Source organism: Mytilus californianus, unplaced genomic scaffold (assembly GCF_021869535.1).
Source record: "Mytilus californianus isolate M0D057914Y unplaced genomic scaffold, xbMytCali1.0.p SCAF_5, whole genome shotgun sequence".
Lineage (NCBI taxonomy): Eukaryota > Metazoa > Mollusca > Bivalvia > Mytilida > Mytilidae > Mytilus > Mytilus californianus.
The window spans coordinates 72,691,813-72,713,117 of NW_026262701.1; the positions used below are offsets into that span (position 1 = coordinate 72,691,813).

The 21,305-nt window shown below is 34.7% G+C and overlaps 1 protein-coding gene across 1 annotated transcript in view; it reads right to left on the bottom strand.

The window, feature by feature from the left end:
* Positions 1-780: 780 nt before the first annotated feature.
* LOC127702755 (synaptogenesis protein syg-2-like) overlaps positions 781-21,305 on the bottom strand; it is a 47,968-nt gene continuing 27,443 nt past the window's right edge. Inside the window, exons 4-6 of the mRNA XM_052207059.1 lie at positions 2,657-2,947; positions 1,542-1,835; positions 781-1,130 (exon numbers count right to left, since the gene is read on the bottom strand). Of these exons, the coding sequence (XP_052063019.1) occupies positions 781-1,130; positions 1,542-1,835; positions 2,657-2,947 (935 nt within the window). The remainder of the gene's footprint in view (positions 1,131-1,541; positions 1,836-2,656; positions 2,948-21,305) is intronic.

Sequence of the window (21,305 nt, forward strand, 5' to 3'; positions counted from 1 at the left end):
ATTGTTTGGGTTATGACACCTATCCAAAAAAAAGCTCGTCACTAATTAACATTTGATAACTGTGTTTTCAAAAGGTGTGACACGCATGTTTAGTCAATTTAATTATTATGAAAACAGAGATTTTAATTAAGTATGCTCATTTTCTGATCTGTTGAACACCACAAAAGACTCTATAGTTATCAGTATAATGGATAAAACTTTCAAAATTTGATAAATCGTGGAATATGCAGGGAAAGTTACGCGGGGTGAAATTTTCACGCTTCTTTAGCTACCACGAACAAAGCGAAAATTAAACACAGGCGAAAAAAAAACCCGATATACGGTATTACGAATCTTTTGAATTAAAATTCACAAAACAGCAGATTTCGGTACGTATATGCATCTGCAATAATTGCATAGAATAAAATTGAATTAAAGTAAATTGTTTATAAGGCGTATCAGCCGCCTGCAAGAATAAAAATTCTAAAACTGGTCAATAATCAATTCAGGAAAAAACCACATTGGTTCCCCTTTAGCATTCAGGCGCGATTGAGTAGACTGTTACGTTGCTTAAACGTATGCATATAAAACTACAACAATGTATATATCATCTCTCTTAAAATTCAAATATATTTCAAGCATAATTGTTTGATTTTATAACATCATGTGAATAATGACAGCATGTTAATTAAAAATTGGCTACCCCTTTTCATTAAACAAATCAAAACGTTATATGGAATAAAAAGTTTAAATCAGTCTGGGAAAGATTTGAATGGGAATTAACTAAAAGTTGTGTACATACTACATATAGGCCATGCATTGCATGTTGTCATATCTATGTTCAAAGTACTTACGGTAAATATTTAAAGTGTGAATCCTTATCTTTTGGTTAGGCGTCCAGAGCCGATGCTGTCCTGTACATGTACATATTTTATCATTATCTGCTTTGGTAACGTTTTTCTCTATGCTAGAAACTAATTTATTTGTTGGCAGGTTGCCAATTGATGCAAGCAGTGTGAACCCATTGCATTGCCAGGATAAAGTAGCTAAAGGATTACCTCCAATGATTTCACATGTTAGAATAACCTTGTTATCTTCAATAATTGGTCCACTGGCTGTTTGTGTAATTGGTGGGAATAATTCCGGGGGATCTTAAAAACATAGGCAAAAAATGGAAAGTCAAATAGAAATAACTTACCGGTATTTTATGCTCTGCGAAATATTTGTTTCCAGTTACAAAGATAATAGTAAATGCTCTTCAATTAATTCCATGAATTAACACAACCGTGTCAAATAAAAATGTTAACGACAATATATTATGTATTCTAATAACAATAAGCCATGTTTTGAACAAATTTAATCAAAAGAATTTTTGTAGTGTATTGATAGAAATGAAAGCCTGTTTTCAATAAGAACAATAGCACGAAGTACAAATATTTGAACTTTATGTTGAAGCCTTATATTGAATATAATAATATTGTACAGTATGTATTCATTTTTGTTCTGACATGTGCTTTATTGGAATTTGTTTCATTTTTGTGAATATGAATTTATCGTCTTACAATTGACGTCAAGTTGTATACTGGTTGATTTGTTCTGGTTCCATGTGGGATGAACACCAGAGCATGTACACATTTCACCATTTTGGTACTTAGTTACTGTTATTTCTACACTGGAAATGGTTATATCTGTAGATGGGCTTACAGTAGAAGTGATTGGTGAGGATCCATCACACTGCCATTCAAGTTTTGCTAAAGGTTTGCCTCCTTGTACTTCGCATGTTAGATATACCTGGGAACCCTCATCAACAGAACCCACAGGTGTTTGAGTTATTGATGGGGATTCGTCCGGAGAGACTGAAAAATAATTAAAACACAACGAGTCGAAAAAAAGGGCATAAAAGTCCATGGTCAAACTATAAAAGTGAAGGACAAACATTCTCAAATAACACAATATAGTTATTTATATATATATGTACTCATCTTTTTATTCTTCATTCACCTTAGGGTATACAACTTCTTATTTTTATAGATACTGCTTTCAATGCTAGCTCTAAAACTATAAGAAAATCGAAACAAAACAAACAGAAACAGAAACACTGTTAACAACAAATGTGTGGGAAAATATAATTGATACGGCAACTATAATTGCAGACTGAAACAACTTAAGGATTATCTATGCTAATATCTTTACGACTTGGAAATGTATTTTAATGTCTTATTTTAAAGAAAACGTTGAACTAATCAGATAAATTATTAGGCTATAAACTTTTTGTGCAGACAGGAGAACACTAAATAAAGTGGTATTTTTTTAAGAATGAAATTGCAATCTTCCAAAATCTTGTTTATTTTAAACAAATTATTCCAATAGATTCCATCTGAAATGTGTTAACCACTGTCGCCTATTTATAAACCCAGATGAACAATGAGAAGGAGCAAATTGATGTTGTGATTACAAATGAGAATAACGGTTTGATATTTACTTTAACAACAAATTATTATCACGTATGTGCCCTTGATACCGATAATTAACTCATAAGAGTTCCTAAATTATTTCTTTTGAAACAGGTATTTGACTCTATAGTGTACGATTTAAAGGCAATTGTGGAACAAATTCCACCTAATTGATTTATATATTTAATATCTGGATGTTGATATTTCAAAATAACATTACTTACAGTAAACAATAAGGGTATGTCTTTCCTCCTTGTTTTCTGTCCAGAGAGGATGTTGTCCTCTGCATATGCATTCTTTAAAATCACTGTTTCTAGTTACATTAAGTTCAATGCGGGAAACAACTTTATCATGTAGAGGACTATGACTTGTTGTAATTTGCGTAAAACCGTCACATATCCAAGTAATAGTAGCTAAGGGATATCCTCCCGATATTTCACAAGTCAATATCAGCATGTTTCCTTCAATAACTGGTCCAATTGGTATTTGCGTGATTGTTGGCATTGCTGGAGCATCTAATGTGGTATAAATTTAATAATATATAGGCATAAAAACATCGTTAAACAGAAAACAAAAACAAGAAATCTACACAGATTAAACGCGGGAAAATAACTCGTTGGCGAAGAAAATCACCACCGTACTTATATTATACAAATATACAAATAGATATATTTGCAGGAGATATTAAAATGTTCAGAGGCAATGTAAACGAAAAATAAGGGTATTGGCCCTTTTTTCTTTTTTAATTTATTAAGCCTTTTTGAAAATGATGAACAAGGTTAATAGTTGTAGTGATATTTAGCTTTATGTTCTTACTATGAAATGGATACCTCTTAACAAAGATAACGCTTCATGATAATATCCCAGATTTTGCTATTTGAAAAATAAGTTTTGATTCTTCTAACAATACACCTTTTAATGTTTATATTCGCAACTCTTGAAAACGCAGGATACCGAAAACTACTCTAAACGGAATATTTGAAATGACACTCTTACAGGTGTTCGTGTTGGTTCTCAGTTCAACAATGTAAGGTGATGATTCATTGCTATTGTAATCTTAATTGTCATATTTTGTTACCAGACTCAAGCTAGCGAACAATAAGTAGTATCAATCTATCGAACAAAAGACAGCGAACAATACGAAATACAAGCCAAACAGACTATGCCTAAAAAACGAAGACTTGCATTAACATGAAACGTCTATTGAAATCTAATGACAATCATTTCCAGAAGGAAGACAACATGCAATACATGTTCATAAAGACAAAATTGATTCTTCCTTTACTTATCTATATATATTTATATACATACAGCACAAACAACATTTTCCAAAAGACGAAAACAGTGAAAGAGTATATTTTAACAAAACGCATTTGACTAACAGGTCGAACAGCGGATGTTCTTAAACCCTGCTGACTGCCATTGGCGATTGCCAAAAAAAAACGGAACACCAGATGTAACAAAATGGATCTTAACTATTAATTTGATACCAAACAGAAAACAATAAACTTGCGAAAAAGATGGTATACCGCAACCAAAGGTGCAAAAATTACTACACCACATCCGGATTTCGACAGTTAATGTCTTTTCAGTGATGTTAGGAATCGAAACGGTATTTGAAGGCCATATAATTTACCTCAATTTGGAATAGACTCTTGAATTTTGAAGAGTCGAAATAGGAAGAACGGATCATATAAACTCGAAGGCAAATATAATACAAGCCCAAACGAAAAAATAAAAAACAAGTCTAAATTGAAAACAACGTTCAAACCTATGATTACGTTGGATAAAAACCGCAATTTGTATACGTGTGCATCCAAAACTAATTTCTTGGTAGAGGGGTCTAAATACAGCACAAACAACATTTTCCAAAAGATCAAAAAAGTGAAATAGTATATTTTAACAAAACGCATTTATAAAAATAAAGCTTTGAACCAGTGACGACTCTACAACAGATTTTATCCATCGGATCACCAGCAGTGATGGTGATACAAGGCTGAAAATACATTCTGCATATATAATTCGTCTAAACAATGTTAGATCTGTAAATTTGCGGAAGTAAATTTTTTGTTCTTCCCTTGCCGGGATTCGAATTCATGCTACTGAGATATCGTGGCACCAAATCGCCTTGCACTTTGCCCGACGCGCTAGACCACTCGACCACCTATGCTCTATAAAAATAAAGCTTTCGGTGGTCGGGTGTTAACTTTCCTCGTCAGTTTTTATCTAGCGTCGTAACACAGTACATGGTATATAAGGCATGAAGATGGAATTGTTACAGATCAGCTGAATTATCTATTGTAAAGGATCCTACAAATTAATGTAATATGCAGTCACAGAAATAATTTTTATATTAGTACGTCTGAACCAATGACGACTCTACAACAGATTTTATCCATCGGATCACCAGCAGTGATGGTAATACAAGGCTGAAAATACATTCTGTATATATAATTCGTCTAAACAACAGCCCAACAATGTTTGATCTGTAAATTTGCAAAAGTAAATTTTTTGTTCTTCCCTGGCCGGGATTCGAATTCATGCTACTGAGATATCGTGGCACCAAATCGACTTGCACTATGTCCGATGCGCTAGACCACTCGACCACCTAGGCTCTATAATAATAAAGCTTTTGGTGGTCGGGTGTTACCTTTCCTCGTCAGTTTTTATCTAGCGTCGTAACACAGTACATGATATATAAGGCATGAAGATGGAATTGTTACAGATCAGCTGAATTATCTATTGTAAAGGATCCTACAAATTAATGTAAGATGCAGTCACAGAAATAATTATATTATAAGTACGTCTGAACCAGTGACGACTCTACAACAGATTTTATCCATCGGATCATCAGCAGTGATGGTGATACAAGGCTGAAAATACATTCTGTATATATAATTCGTCTAAACAACAGCCCAACAATGTTAGATCTGTAAATTTGCGGAAGCAAATTTTTTGTTCTTCCCTGGCCGGGATTCGAACTCATGCTACTGAGATATCGTGGCACCAAATCGCCTTGCACTATACCCGACGCGCTAGACCACCCGACCACCTATGCTCTATAAAAATAAAGCTTTCGGTCGTCGGGTGTTACCTTTCCTCGTCAGTTTTTATCTAGTGTCGTAACACAGTACATGATATATAAGGCATGGAGATGGAATTGTTACAGATCAGCTGAATTATCTTTCGGTGTTACCTTTCCTTGTCAGTTTTTAATTAGTGTCTAGAATAAATACATATATATATATAAATGTAGTTTGTGCTGTATTTAGACCCCTCTACCAAGAAATTTGTTTTACATGCACACGTATAAAAATTGCGGTTTTTTCCAACACAATCATAGGTTTGAACGTTGTTTTCAATTTAGACTTGTATATATATATATATATATATATATTACCATCTTCGCCGCAAGTTTATTGTTTTCTGTTTGGTATTAAATTTAAAGTTAAGATCCATTTATTACACCTTGTGATCCGTTTATTTGGCAATCGCCAATGGCAATCAGCAGGATTTAAGAACATTTGTTGTTCGACCTGTTAGTCAAATGCGTTTTGTTAAATATACTTTTTCACTTTTTTGATCTTTTGGAAAATGTTGTTTGTGCTGTATTTAGACCCCTCTAACAAGAAATTTGTTTTGCATGCACACGTATAAAAATTGTGGTTTTTATCCAACGCAATCATAGGTTTGAACGTTGTTTTCAATTTAGACTTGTTTATATTTTTTCGTTTGGGCTTGTATTATATTTGCCTTCGGGTTTATATGATCCGTTCATCCTATTTTGACTCCTCAAAATTCAAGAGTCTATCCCAAATTGAGGTAAATTATGTGGCCTCCCAATAACCGTTTTGATTCCTAACATCACTGAAGAGACATTAATTGTCGAAACCGGATATGGTGTACAAAATATTTGCACCTTTGTTTGCGGTATACCATCTTCGCCGCAAGTTTATTGTTTTCTGTTTGGTATTAAATTTAAAGTTAAGATCCATTTATTACACCTTGTGATCCGTTTATTTGGCAATCGCCAATGGCAGTCAGCAGGATTTAAGAACGTTTGTTGTTCGACCTGTTAGTCAAATGCGTTTTGTTAAAATATACTTTTTCACTTTTTTGATCTTTTGGAAAATGTTGTTTTTGCTGTATTTAGACCCCTCTAACTAGAAATTTGTTTCGCATGCACACGTATAAAAATTGCGGTTTTTATTCAACGCAATCAAAGGTTTGAACGTTGTTTTCAATTTAGACTTGTTTATATTTTTTCGTTTGGGCTTGTATTATATTTGCCTTCGGGTTTATATGATCCGTTCATCCTATTTTGACTCCTCAAAATTCAAGAGTCTATCCCAAATTGAGGTAAATTATGTGGCCTCCCAATAACCGTTTTGATTCCTAACATCACTGAAGAGACATTAATTGTCGAAATCCGGATATGGTGTACAAAAAATATTTGCACCTCATGTTTGTGGTATACCATCTTTGCCGCAAGTTTATTGTTTTCTGTTTGGTATTAAATTTAAAGTTAAGATCCATTTATTACACCTTGTGATCCATTTATTTGGCAATCGCCAATGGCAGTCAGCAGGATTTAAGAACATTTGTTGTTCGACCTGTTAGTCAAATGCGTTTTGTTAAAATATACTTTTTCACTTTTTTGATCTTTTGGAAAATGTTGTTTGTGCTGTATTTAGACCCCTCTTACAAGAAATTTGTTTTGCATGCACACGTATAAAAATTGCGGTTTTTATCCAACGCAATCAGATTTGAACGTTGTTTTCAATTTAGACTTGTATATATATATATACACCTTTTGTCTGCGGTATACCATCTTTTCCGCAAGTTTATCGTTATCTGATTAGTATTAAATTTATAATTAAAATCCATTTAGTACATCGGTGATCCGTTTATTTGGCAATCGCCAATGGCAGTCATCAGGGTTTAAGAACATTTGTTGTTCGACCTGTTAGTCAAATGTGTTTTGTTAAAATATACTTTTTCACTTTTTTGGTCTTTTAGAAAATGTTGTCTGTGCTGTATTTATACCCCTCTAACAAGAAATTTGTTTTGCATGCACACGTATAAAAATTGTGGTTTTTATCCAACGCAATCATAGGTTTGAACGTTGTTTTCAATTAAGGCTTGTTTATATTTTTTCGTTTGGGCTTGTATTATTATTGCCTTCGGGTTTATTTGATCCGTTCATCCTATATTGACTCCTCAAAATTCAAGAGTCTATCCAAAATTGAGGTAAATTGTATGGCTTTCCAAATACCGTTTCGATTCCTACCATCACTGAAGAGACATTAATTGTCGAAATCCTGATATGGTGTACAAAAACCATTGCACCTTTTGTTTGCGGTATACCATCTTTTCCGCAAGTTTATCGTTATCTGATTAGTATTAAATTTATAATTAAAATCCATTTATTACATCGGTGATCCGTTTATTTGGCAATCGCCAATGGCAGTCATCAGGGTTTAAGAACATTTGTTGTTCGACCTGTAAGTCAAATACGTTTTGTTAAAATATACTTTTTCACTTTTTTGGTCTTTTGGAAAATGTTGTTTGTGCTGTATTTAGACCCTTCTAACAAGAAATTTGTTTTGCATGTACACGTATAAAAATTGTGGTTTTTATCCAACGCAATCATAGGTTTGAAAGTTGTTTTCAATTTAGGCTTCTTTATATTTTTTCGTTTGGGCTTGTATTGTATTTGCCTTCGGGTTTATATGATCCGTTCATCCTATTTCGACTCTTCAAAATTCAAGAGTCAATCCCAAATTGAGGTAAATTATATGGCCTTCCAAATACCGTTTCGATTCCTAACATCACTGAAGAGACATTAATTGTCGAAATCCGGATATGGTGTACAAATTTTTGCACCTCATGTTTGCGGTATACCATCTTTTCCGCAAGTTTTTTATTTTCTATTTGGTATTAGATTAAAATTAAGATCCATTTTGTTACATCTGTGATCCGTTTATTTGGCAATCGCCATGGCAGTCAGAAGGGTTTAAGAACATCCGTTATTCGACCTGCTAGTCAAATGCGTTTTGTTAAAATATACTTTTTCACTTTTTGGTCTTTTGGAAAATGTTGTTTGTGCTGTATTTAGACCCCTCTACCAAGAAATTTGTTTTGCATGCACACGTATAAAAATTGCGGTTTTTATCCAACGCAATCACAGGTTTGAACGTTGTTTTCAATTTAGACTTGTTTATATTTTTTCGTTTGGGCTTGTATTATATTTGCCTTCGGGTTTATATGATCCGTTCATCCTATTTCGACTCTTCAAAATTCAAGAGTCAATCCCAAATTGAGGTAAATTATATGGCCTCCCAATAACCGTTTTGATTCCTAACATCACTGAAGAGACATTAATTGTCGAAATCCGGATATGGTGTACAAATTTTTGCACCTCATGTTTGCGGTATACCATCTTTTCCGCAAGTTTTTGTTTTCTATTTGGTATTAGATTAAAATTAAGATCCATTTTGTTACATCTGTGATCCGTTTATTTGGCAATCGCCATGGCAGTCAGCAGGGTTTAAGAACATCCGTTGTTCGACCTGCTAGTCAAATGCGTTTTGTTAAAATATACTTTTTCACTTTTTGGTCTCTTGGAAAATGTTGTTTGTGCTGTATTTAGACCCCTCTACAAAGAAATTTGTTTTGCATGCACACGTATAAAAATTGCGGTTTTTATCCAACGCAATCATAGGTTTGAACGTTGTTTTCAATTTAGACTTGTTTATATTTTTTCGTTTGGGCTTGTATTATATTTGCCTTCGGGTTTATATGATCCGTTCATCCTATTTCGACTCTTCAAAATTCAAGAGTCAATCCCAAATTGAGGTAAATTATATGGCCTTCCAAATACCGTTTCGATTCCTACCATCACTGAAGAGACATTAATTGTCGAAATCCTGATATGGTGTACAAATTTTTGCACCTCATGTTTGCGGTATACCATCTTTTCTGCAAGTTTTTTGTTTCCTATTTGGTATTAGATTACAATTAAAATCCATTTTGTTACATCTGTGATCCCTTTATTTGGCAATCGCCATGGCAGTCAGCAGGGTTTAAGAACATCCGTTGTTCGACCTGCTAGTCAAATGCGTTTTGTTAAAATATACTTTTTCACTTTTTGGTCTTTTGGAAAATGTTGTTTGTGCTGTATTTAGACCCCTCTACCAAGAAATTTGTTTTGCATGCACACGTATAAAAATTGCGGTTTTTATCCAACGCAATCATAGGTTTGAACGTTGTTTTCAATTTAGACTTGTTTATATTATTTCGTTTGGGCTTGTATTATATTTGCCTTCGGGTTTATATGATCCGTTCATCCTATTTCGACTCTTCAAAATTCAAGAGTCAATCCCAAATTGAGGTAAATTATATGGCCTTCCAAATACCGTTTCGATTCCTAACATCACTGAAGAGACATTAATTGTCGAAATCCGGATATGGTGTACAAATTTTTGCACCTCATGTTTGCGGTATACCATCTTTTCCGCAAGTTTTTTGATTTCTATTTGGTATTAGATTAAAATTAAGATCCATTTTGTTACATCTGTGATCCGTTTATTTGGCAATCTCCATGGCAGTCAGCAGGGTTTAAGAACATCCGTTGTTCGACCTGCTAGTCAAATGCGTTTTGTTAAAATATACTTTTTCACTTTTTGGTCTTTTGGAAAATGTTGTTTGTGCTGTATTTAGACCCCTCTACCAAGAAATTTGTTTTGCATGCACACGTATAAAAATTGCGGTTTTTATCCAACGCAATCATAGGTTTGAACGTTGTTTTCAATTTAGACTTGTTTATATATATATATATATATATATATATATATAGATTCATTTAAAACGACATATTTTTTTCTTGACAGCCGTTTCGAAATTCCGTTTAGCTGCTCCTCACCCTTTTTATTACCATTGATTTGAAACGGTTTGTCTTTATGATAATGAAATATTTATTTAATTTACACCAAACTTATCTAATGTAAATATAAAATTAAATTCACATGCTGATATGCTTTTAAAACAAAACAAAATACCGTTTTTGGAACGTCAAGTACAGAAATGCTTTCAGAATAAATAAATATCCACAGTTTTCGTTTTGGTACGATTGAAAACTTGCAACTTATTTGTTACATTTCAATAGGAAATGTGTTTTATGTGACAGTGGCACACAACTAGCACAAGATATGAATTAATATGGAGATTTTAGCTAAAGTAAACGACAAAATGTTCAAATCCAAGCTTGCTGTTCGGTGTGACCCAAGGCTCCGTATTGAAGACCGCACTTTGACTTATAATGGTTTACTTTTATAAATTCTGACTTGGATGGAGAGTTGTCTCATTGGCACTCATACCACATCTTCTTATATCTAATTATTAGAGCTTTTCAAAAAGGCATATTTTAAAGAACTCGGCGAACAGACTGAAAGAAACGAAATCAGAAGGACAATTTTCTTGCAAGGGTTTGAATCAACAAGAAAAGGGTCGAATTACAACAAAACAAACAATTTCAGTTTAACATTGGACATATAATCGGGAAAAAAACCAAAGTTGTTCTATGGACACTCACCTCCTTTCAACATTAATTCGTAAATGATAACCTACGGTAAAGCTTTTGTTCACAACAGGTTCAAATAATAAAAAACACTCTAAAGTTGCCCGAACCAAATGGCCCATGTGGGTAAATTCCCAGAACTTCTGCAACTGATGAGGTCCAAAGTTTGGGTATAGTGACCTTACACCATCCCAATTTTATTTCTTAAATTCTTAAAAAAATCTCTAAGGCAACGTTTTTATCCACACTAGGTACAAATGATAGATAACGCCTTCAAATTACCCATACTACATGGCCCAGGTGGGTGAATTCACAGAATTTCTGCAACTGATGTCGAAAGTTGGGGTATGGTGACTGAAGCCCTTTCTAACTTCAATTCGTTGTTTATTCCCTACGATAAAGCTTCTGTCAATACTAGATACATTGTTAGGGAATGGCATAAGGTTGCCCGGACCAAATGGCCCATGTGGGTAAAATCCCAGAACTTCTGTAACTGAGGTACAAAATTGGGGTATGGTGACCCTACACCATTCCAATTTAATTCGTTTAAAAATCTCAAAGGCAACGTTTTTGTCCACACGAGGTACAAATGATAGACAACGCCCTCAAGTTGCCCATACCACATGGCCACGGAGGGTGAATTCATAGGATTTCTGCAACTGATGTCTAAAGTCGGGTTATAGTGATCCTACCCCTTCTTAACTTCAATTCGTTGTTTTTCCCTACGATAAAGCTTCTTTCAATACAAGTTACAATGTTAGGCAATGTCATAAAGTTGTCTGGACCAGATGACCCAGGTGGGTAAATTCACGGAACTTCTGCAAATTTCCTACGACAAATCTTTTCTCAATACTAGGTACATATGATAGGCAAGACCTTGAAGTTGCCCGGACCATATGGCCAAGGTTGGTAAATTCACGGAACTGCTGAAACTGAGGTTTACATTTGGGGTATGAACCCTACCCCTTCCCAACTTCAATTCGTTAAATATTCCCTACGATAAAACTTCTGTCAATTCTATATACAAATGTTAGGCAATGCCATAAAGTTGTCTGGACCAGATGATCCAGTTGGGTAAATTCACGGAACTTCTGCAACTGTGGTTCAAAGAAGGGGTAAGAAGACCCTACCCTCCCAACTTTAATTGTTTCATACTAGGTACAAATGATAGGCAAGGCCTTGAAGTTGCCTGGACCAGATGGCCCAGGTTGGTAAATTCACGAAACTGCTGCAACTGAGGTCCATATTTGGGGTATGAACTCAACTCTTACCAACTTTAATGATTAGAAATTCTTTTTGGCATAGCTTTTGTCAACACTAGGTACAAATAATAGGCAAGGCCTTGAAATTGACCTCACCAGATAGTCCGGTTTGGTAAATTCATTTCTGCAATTAAAGTCCAAATAAGGGTATTGAGACCTTACCCCTCCCAACTTTAATACTTAAAAAATACCTATGGCAAAGCTTTTCTTCACACTAGGTACATATAATAGTCAACGCGCTAAAGCTGCCTGGACCAGATGGACCAGGTGGGTAAATTCAAGGAACTTCTTCAACTGCAGTCAAAAGTCGGGGTATGGTTACTCTACCTCTAACAAGAAATTTGTTTTGCATGCACACGTATAAAAATTGTGGTTTTTATCCAACGCAATCATAGGTTTGAACGTTGTTTTCAATTAAGGCTTGTTTATATTTTTTCGTTTGGGCTTGTATTATTATTGCCTTCGGGTTTATTTGATCCGTTCATCCTATATTGACTCCTCAAAATTCAAGAGTCTATCCAAAATTGAGGTAAATTGTATGGCTTTCCAAATACCGTTTCGATTCCTACAATCACTGAAGAGACATTAATTGTCGAAATCCGGATATGGTGTACAAAAACCATTGCACCTTTTGTTTGCGGTATACCATCTTTTCCGCAAGTTTATCGTTATCTGATTAGTATTAAATTTATAATTAAAATCCATTTATTACATCGGTGATCCGTTTATTTGGCAATCGCCAATGGCAGTCATCAGGGTTTAAGAACATTTGTTGTTCGACCTGTAAGTCAAATACGTTTTGTTAAAATATACTTTTTCATTTTTTTGGTCTTTTGGAAAATGTTGTTTGTGCTGTATTTAAACCCCTCTACCAAGAAATTTGTTTTGCATGCACACATATAAAAATTGCGGTTTTTATCCACAGCAATCATAGGTTTGAAAGTTGTTTTCAATTTAGGCTTCTTTATATTTTTTCGTTTGGGCTTGTATTGTATTTGCCTTCGGGTTTTTATGATCTGTTCATCCTATTTCGACTCTTCAAAATTCAAGAGTCAATCCCAAATTGAGGTAAATTATATGGCCTTCCAAATACCGTTTCGATTCCTAACATCACTGAAGAGACATTAATTGTCGAAATCCGGATATGGTGTACAAATTTTTGCACCTCATGTTTGCAGTATACCATCTTTTCCGCAAGTTTTTTGTTTTCTATTTGGTATTAGATTAAAATTAAGATCCATTTTGTTACATCTGTGATCCGTTTATTTGGCAATCGCCATGGCAGTCAGCAGGGTTTAAGAACATCCGTTGTTCGACCTGCTAGTCAACTGCGTTTTGTTAAAAAATACTTTTTCACTTTTTGGTCTTTTGGAAAATGTTGTTTGTGCTGTATTTAGACCCCTCTACCAAGAAATTTGTTTTGCATGCACACGTATAAAAATTGCGGTTTTTATCCAACGCAATCACAGGTTTGAACGTTGTTTTCAATTTAGACTTGTTTATATTTTTTCTTTTGGGCTTGTATTATATTTGCCTTCGGGTTTATATGATCCGTTCATCCTATTTCGACTTTTCAAAATTCAAGAGTCAATCCCAAATTGAGGTAAATTATATGGCCTTCCAAATACCGTTTCGATTCCTAACATCACTGAAGAGACATTAATTGTCGAAATCCGGATATGGTGTACAAATTTTTGCACCTCATGTTTGCGGTATACCATCTTTTCCGCAAGTTTTTTATTTTCTATTTGGTATTAGATTAAAATTAAGATCCATTTTGTTACATCTGTGATCCGTTTATTTGGCAATCGCCATGGCAGTCAGCAGGGTTTAAGAACATCCGTTGTTCGACCTGCTAGTCAACTGCGTTTTGTTAAAAAATACTTTTTCACTTTTTGGTCTTTTGGAGAATGTTGTTTGTGCTGTATTTAGACCCCTCTACCAAGAAATTTGTTTTGCATGCACACGTATAAAAATTGCGGTTTTTATCCAACGCAATCACAGGTTTGAACGTTGTTTTCAATTTAGACTTGTTTATATTTTTTCTTTTGGGCTTGTATTATATTTGCCTTCGGGTTTATATGATCCGTTCATCCTATTTCGACTCTTCAAAATTCAAGAGTCAATCCCAAATTGAGGTAAATTATATGGCCTTCCAAATACCGTTTCGATTCCTAACATCACTGAAGAGACATTAATTGTCGAAATCCGGATATGGTGTACAAATTTTTGCACCTCATGTTTGCGGTATACCATCTTTTCCGCAAGTTTTTTATTTTCTATTTGGTATTAGATTAAAATTAAGATCCATTTTGTTACATCTGTGATCCGTTTATTTGGCAATCGCCATGGCAGTCAGCAGGGTTTAAGAACATCCGTTATTCGACCTGCTAGTCAAATGCGTTTTGTTAAAATATACTTTTTCACTTTTTGGTCTTTTGGAAAATGTTGTTTGTGCTGTATTTAGAGCCCTCTACCAAGAAATTTGTTTTGCATGCACACGTATAAAAATTGCGGTTTTTATCCAACGCAATCATAGGTTTGAACGTTGTTTTCAATTTAGACTTGTTTATATTTTTTCGTTTGGGCTTGTATTATATTTGCCTTCGGGTTTATATGATCCGTTCATCCTATTTCGACTCTTCAAAATTCAAGAGTCAATCCCAAATTGAGGTAAATTATATGGCCTTCCAAATACCGTTTCGATTCCTAACATCACTGAAGAGACATTAATTGTCGAAATCCGGATATGGTGTACAAATTTTTGCACCTCATGTTTGCGGTATACCATCTTTTCCGCAAGTTTTTTGTTTTCTATTTGGTATTAGATTAAAATTAAGATCCATTTTGTTACATCTGTGATCCGTTTATTTGGCAATCGCCATGGCAGTCAGCAGGGTTTAAGAACATCCGTTGTTCGACCTGCTAGTCAAATGCGTTTTGTTAAAATATACTTTTTCACTTTTTGGTCTTTTGGAAAATGTTGTTTGTGCTGTATTTAGACCCCTCTACAAAGAAATTTGTTTTGCATGCACACGTATAAAAATTGCGGTTTTTATCCAACGCAATCATAGGTTTGAACGTTGTTTTCAATTTAGACTTGTTTATATTTTTTCGTTTGGGCTTGTATTATATTTGCCTTCGGGTTTATATGATCCGTTCATCCTATTTCGACTCTTCAAAATTCAAGAGTTAATCCCAAATTGAGGTAAATTATATGGCCTTCCAAATACCGTTTCGATTCCTAACATCACTGAGGAGACATTAATTGTCGAAATCCGGATATGGTGTACAAATTTTTGCACCTCATGTTTGCGGTATACCATCTTTTCCGCAAGTTTTTTGTTTTCTATTTGGTATTAGATTAAAATTAAGATCCATTTTGTTACATCTGTGATCCGTTTATTTGGCAATCGCCATGGCAGTCAGCAGGGTTTAAGAACATCCGTTGTTCGACCTGCTAGTCAAATGCGTTTTGTTAAAATATACTTTTTCACTTTTTGGTCTTTTGGAAAATGTTGTTTGTGATGTATTTAGACCCCTCTACCAAGAAATTTGTTTTACATGCACACGTATAAAAATTGCGGTTTTTATCCAACGCAATCATAGGTTTGAACGTTGTTTTCAATTTAGACTTGTTTATATATATATATATATATATATAGATTCATTTAAAACGACATATTTTTTTCTTGACAGCCGTTTCGAAATTCCGTTTAGCTGCTCCTCACCCTTTTTATTACCATTGATTTGAAACGGTTTGTCTTTATGATAATGAAATATTTATTTAATTTACACCAAACTTATCTAATGTAAATATAAAATTAAATTCACATGCTGATATGCTTTTAAAACAAAACAAAATACCGTTTTTGGAACGTCAAGTACAGAAATGCTTTCAGAATAAATAAATATCCACAGTTTTCGTTTTGGTACGATTGAAAACTTGCAACTTATTTGTTACATTTCAATAGGAAATGTGTTTTATGTGACAGTGGCACACAACTAGCACAAGATATGAATTAATATGGAGATTTTAGCTAAAGTAAACGACAAAATGTTCAAATCCAAGCTTGCTGTTCGGTGTGACCCAAGGCTCCGTATTGAAGACCGCACTTTGACTTATAATGGTTTACTTTTATAAATTCTGACTTGGATGGAGAGTTGTCTCATTGGCACTCATACCACATCTTCTTATATCTAATTATTAGAGCTTTTCAAAAAGGCATATTTTAAAGAACTCGGCGAACAGACTGAAAGAAACGAAATCAGAAGGACAATTTTCTTGCAAGGGTTTGAATCAACAAGAAAAGGGTCGAATTACAACAAAACAAACAATTTCAGTTTAACATTGGACATATAATCGGGAAAAAAACCAAAGTTGTTCTATGGACACTCACCTCCTTTCAACATTAATTCGTAAATGATAACCTACGGTAAAGCTTTTGTTCACAACAGGTTCAAATAATAAAAAACACTCTAAAGTTGCCCGAACCAAATGGCCCATGTGGGTAAATTCCCAGAACTTCTGCAACTGATGAGGTCCAAAGTTTGGGTATAGTGACCTTACACCATCCCAATTTTATTTCTTAAATTCTTAAAAAAATCTCTAAGGCAACGTTTTTATCCACACTAGGTACAAATGATAGATAACGCCTTCAAATTACCCATACTACATGGCCCAGGTGGGTGAATTCACAGAATTTCTGCAACTGATGTCGAAAGTTGGGGTATGGTGACTGAAGCCCTTTCTAACTTCAATTCGTTGTTTATTCCCTACGATAAAGCTTCTGTCAATACTAGATACATTGTTAGGGAATGGCATAAGGTTGCCCGGACCAAATGGCCCATGTTGGTAAAATCCCAGAACTTCTGTAACTGAGGTACAAAATTGGGGTATGATGACCCTACACCATTCCAATTTAATTCGTTTAAAAATCTCAAAGGCAACGTTTTTGTCCACACGAGGTACAAATTATAGACAACGCCCTCAAGTTGCCCATACCACATGGCCACGGAGGGTGAATTCATAGGATTTCTGCAACTGATGTCTAAAGTCGGGTTATAGTGATCCTACCCCTTCTTAACTGCAATTCGTTGTTTTTCCCTACGATAAAGCTTCTTTCAATACAAGTTACAATGTTAGGCAATGTCATAAAGTTGTCTGGACCAGATGACCCAGGTGGGTAAATTCACGGAACTTCTGCAAATTTCCTACGACAAATCTTTTCTCAATACTAGGTATATATGATAGGCAAGACCTTGAAGTTGCCCGGACCATATGGCCAAGGTTGGTAAATTCACGGAACTGCTGAAACTGAGGTTTACATTTGGGGTATGAACCCTACCCCTTCCCAACTTCAATTCGTTAAATATTCCCTACGATAAAACTTCTGTCAATTCTATATACAAATGTTAGGCAATGCCATAAAGTTGTCTGGACCAGATGATCCAGTTGGGTAAATCACGGAACTTCTGCAACTGTGGTTCAAAGAAGGGATAAGAAGACCCTACCCTCCCAACTTTAATTGTTTCATACTAGGTACAGATGATAGGCAAGGCCTTGAAGTTGCCTGGACCAGATGGCCCAGGTTGGTAAATTCACGAAACTGCTGCAACTGAGGTCCATATTTGGGGTATGAACTCAACTCTTACCAACTTTAATGATTAGAAATTCTTTTTGGCATAGCTTTTGTCAACACTAGGTACAAATAATAGGCAAGGCCTTGAAATTGACCTCACCAGATAGTCCGGTTTGGTAAATTCATTTCTGCAATTAAAGTCCAAATAAGGGTATTGAGACCTTACCCCTCCCAACTTTAATACTTAAAAAATACCTATGGCAAAGCTTTTCTTCACACTAGGTACATATAATAGTCAACGCGCTAAAGCTGCCTGGACCAGATGGACCAGGTGGGTAAATTCAAGGAACTTCTTCAACTGCAGTCAAAAGTCGGGGTATGGTTACTCTACCTCTAACAAGAAATTTGTTTTGCATGCACACGTATAAAAATTGTGGTTTTTATCCAACGCAATCATAGGTTTGAACGTTGTTTTCAATTAAGGCTTGTTTATATTTTTTCGTTTGGGCTTGTATTATTATTGCCTTCGGGTTTATTTGATCCGTTCATCCTATATTGACTCCTCAAAATTCAAGAGTCTATCCAAAATTGAGGTAAATTGTATGGCTTTCCAAATACCGTTTCGATTCCTACAATCACTGAAGAGACATTAATTGTCGAAATCCGGATATGGTGTACAAAAACCATTGCACCTTTTGTTTGCGGTATACCATCTTTTCCGCAAGTTTATCGTTATCTGATTAGTATTAAATTTATAATTAAAATCCATTTATTACATCGGTGATCCGTTTATTTGGCAATCGCCAATGGCAGTCATCAGGGTTTAAGAACATTTGTTGTTCGACCTGTAAGTCAAATACGTTTTGTTAAAATATACTTTTTCATTTTTTTGGTCTTTTGGAAAATGTTGTTTGTGCTGTATTTAGACCCCTCTACAAAGAAATTTTTTTTGCATGCACACGTATAAAAATTGCGGTTTTTATCCAACGCAATCATAGGTTTGAACGTTGTTTTCAATTTAGACTTGTTTATATTTTTTCGTTTGGGCTTGTATTATATTTGCCTTCGGGTTTTTATGATCCGTTCATCCTATTTCGACTCTTCAAAATTCAAGAGTCAATCCCAAATTGAGGTAAATTATATGGCCTTCCAAATACCGTTTCGATTCCTAACATCACTGAAGAGACATTAATTGTCGAAATCCGGATATGGTGTACAAATTTTTGCACCTCATGTTTGCGGTATACCATCTTTTCCGCAAGTTTTTTGTTTTCTATTTGGTATTAGATTAAAATTAAGATCCATTTTGTTACATCTGTGATCCGTTTATTTGGCAATCGCCATGGCAGTCAGCAGGGTTTAAGAACATCCGTTGTTCGACCTGCTAGTCAAATGCGTTTTGTTAAAATATACTTTTTCACTTTTTGGTCTTTTGGAAAATGTTGTTTGTGCTGTATTTAGACCCCTCTACAAAGAAATTTGTTTTGCATGCACACGTATAAAAATTGCGGTTTTTATCCAACGCAATCATAGGTTTGAACGTTGTTTTCAATTTAGACTTGTTTATATTTTTTCGTTTGGGCTTGTATTATATTTGCCTTCGGGTTTATATGATCCGTTCATCCTATTTCGACTCTTCAAAATTCAAGAGTTAATCCCAAATTGAGGTAAATTATATGGCCTTCCAAATACCGTTTCGATTCCTAACATCACTGAGGAGACATTAATTGTCGAAATCCGGATATGGTGTACAAATTTTTGCACCTCATGTTTGCGGTATACCATCTTTTCCGCAAGTTTTTTGTTTTCTATTTGGTATTAGATTAAAATTAAGATCCATTTTGTTACATCTGTGATCCGTTTATTTGGCAATCGCCATGGCAGTCAGCAGGGTTTAAGAACATCCGTTGTTCGACCTGCTAGTCAAATGCGTTTTGTTAAAATATACTTTTTCACTTTTTGGTCTTTTGGAAAATGTTGTTTGTGATGTATTTAGACCCCTCTACCAAGAAATTTGTTTTACATGCACACGTATAAAAATTGCGGTTTTTATCCAACGCAATCATAGGTTTGAACGTTGTTTTCAATTTAGACTTGTTTATATATATATATATATATATATATAGATTCATTTAAAACGACATATTTTTTTCTTGACAGCCGTTTCGAAATTCCGTTTAGCTGCTCCTCACCCTTTTTATTACCATTGATTTGAAACGGTTTGTCTTTATGATAATGAAATATTTATTTAATTTAAACCAAACTTATCTAATGTAAATATAAAATTAAATTCACATGCTGATATGCTTTTAAAACAAAACAAAATACCGTTTTTGGAACGTCAAGTACAGAAATGCTTTCAGAATAAATAAATATCCACAGTTTTCGTTTTGGTACGATTGAAAACTTGCAACTTATTTGTTACATTTCAATAGGAAATGTGTTTTATGTGACAGTGGCACACAACTAGCACAAGATATGAATTAATATGGAGATTTTAGCTAAAGTAAACGACAAAATGTTCAAATCCAAGCTTGCTGTTCGGTGTGACCCAAGGCTCCGTATTGAAGACCGCACTTTGACTTATAATGGTTTACTTTTATAAATTCTGACTTGGATGGAGAGTTGTCTCATTGGCACTCATACCACATCTTCTTATATCTAATTATTAGAGCTTTTCAAAAAGGCATATTTTAAAGAACTCGGCGAACAGACTGAAAGAAACGAAATCAGAAGGACAATTTTCTTGCAAGGGTTTGAATCAACAAGAAAAGGGTCGAATTACAACAAAACAAACAATTTCAGTTTAACATTGGACATATAATCGGGAAAAAAACCAAAGTTGTTCTATGGACACTCACCTCCTTTCAACATTAATTCGTAAATGATAACCTACGGTAAAGCTTTTGTTCACAACAGGTTCAAATAATAAAAAACACTCTAAAGTTGCCCGAACCAAATGGCCCATGTGGGTAAATTCCCAGAACTTCTGCAACTGATGAGGTCCAAAGTTTGGGTATAGTGACCTTACACCATCCCAATTTTATTTCTTAAATTCTTAAAAAAATCTCTAAGGCAACGTTTTTATCCACACTAGGTACAAATGATAGATAACGCCTTCAAATTACCCATACTACATGGCCCAGGTGGGTGAATTCACAGAATTTCTGCAACTGATGTCGAAAGTTGGGGTATGGTGACTGAAGCCCTTTCTAACTTCAATTCGTTGTTTATTCCCTACGATAAAGCTTCTGTCAATACTAGATACATTGTTAGGGAATGGCATAAGGTTGCCCGGACCAAATGGCCCATGTTGGTAAAATCCCAGAACTTCTGTAACTGAGGTACAAAATTGGGGTATGATGACCCTACACCATTCCAATTTAATTCGTTTAAAAATCTCAAAGGCAACGTTTTTGTCCACACGAGGTACAAATTATAGACAACGCCC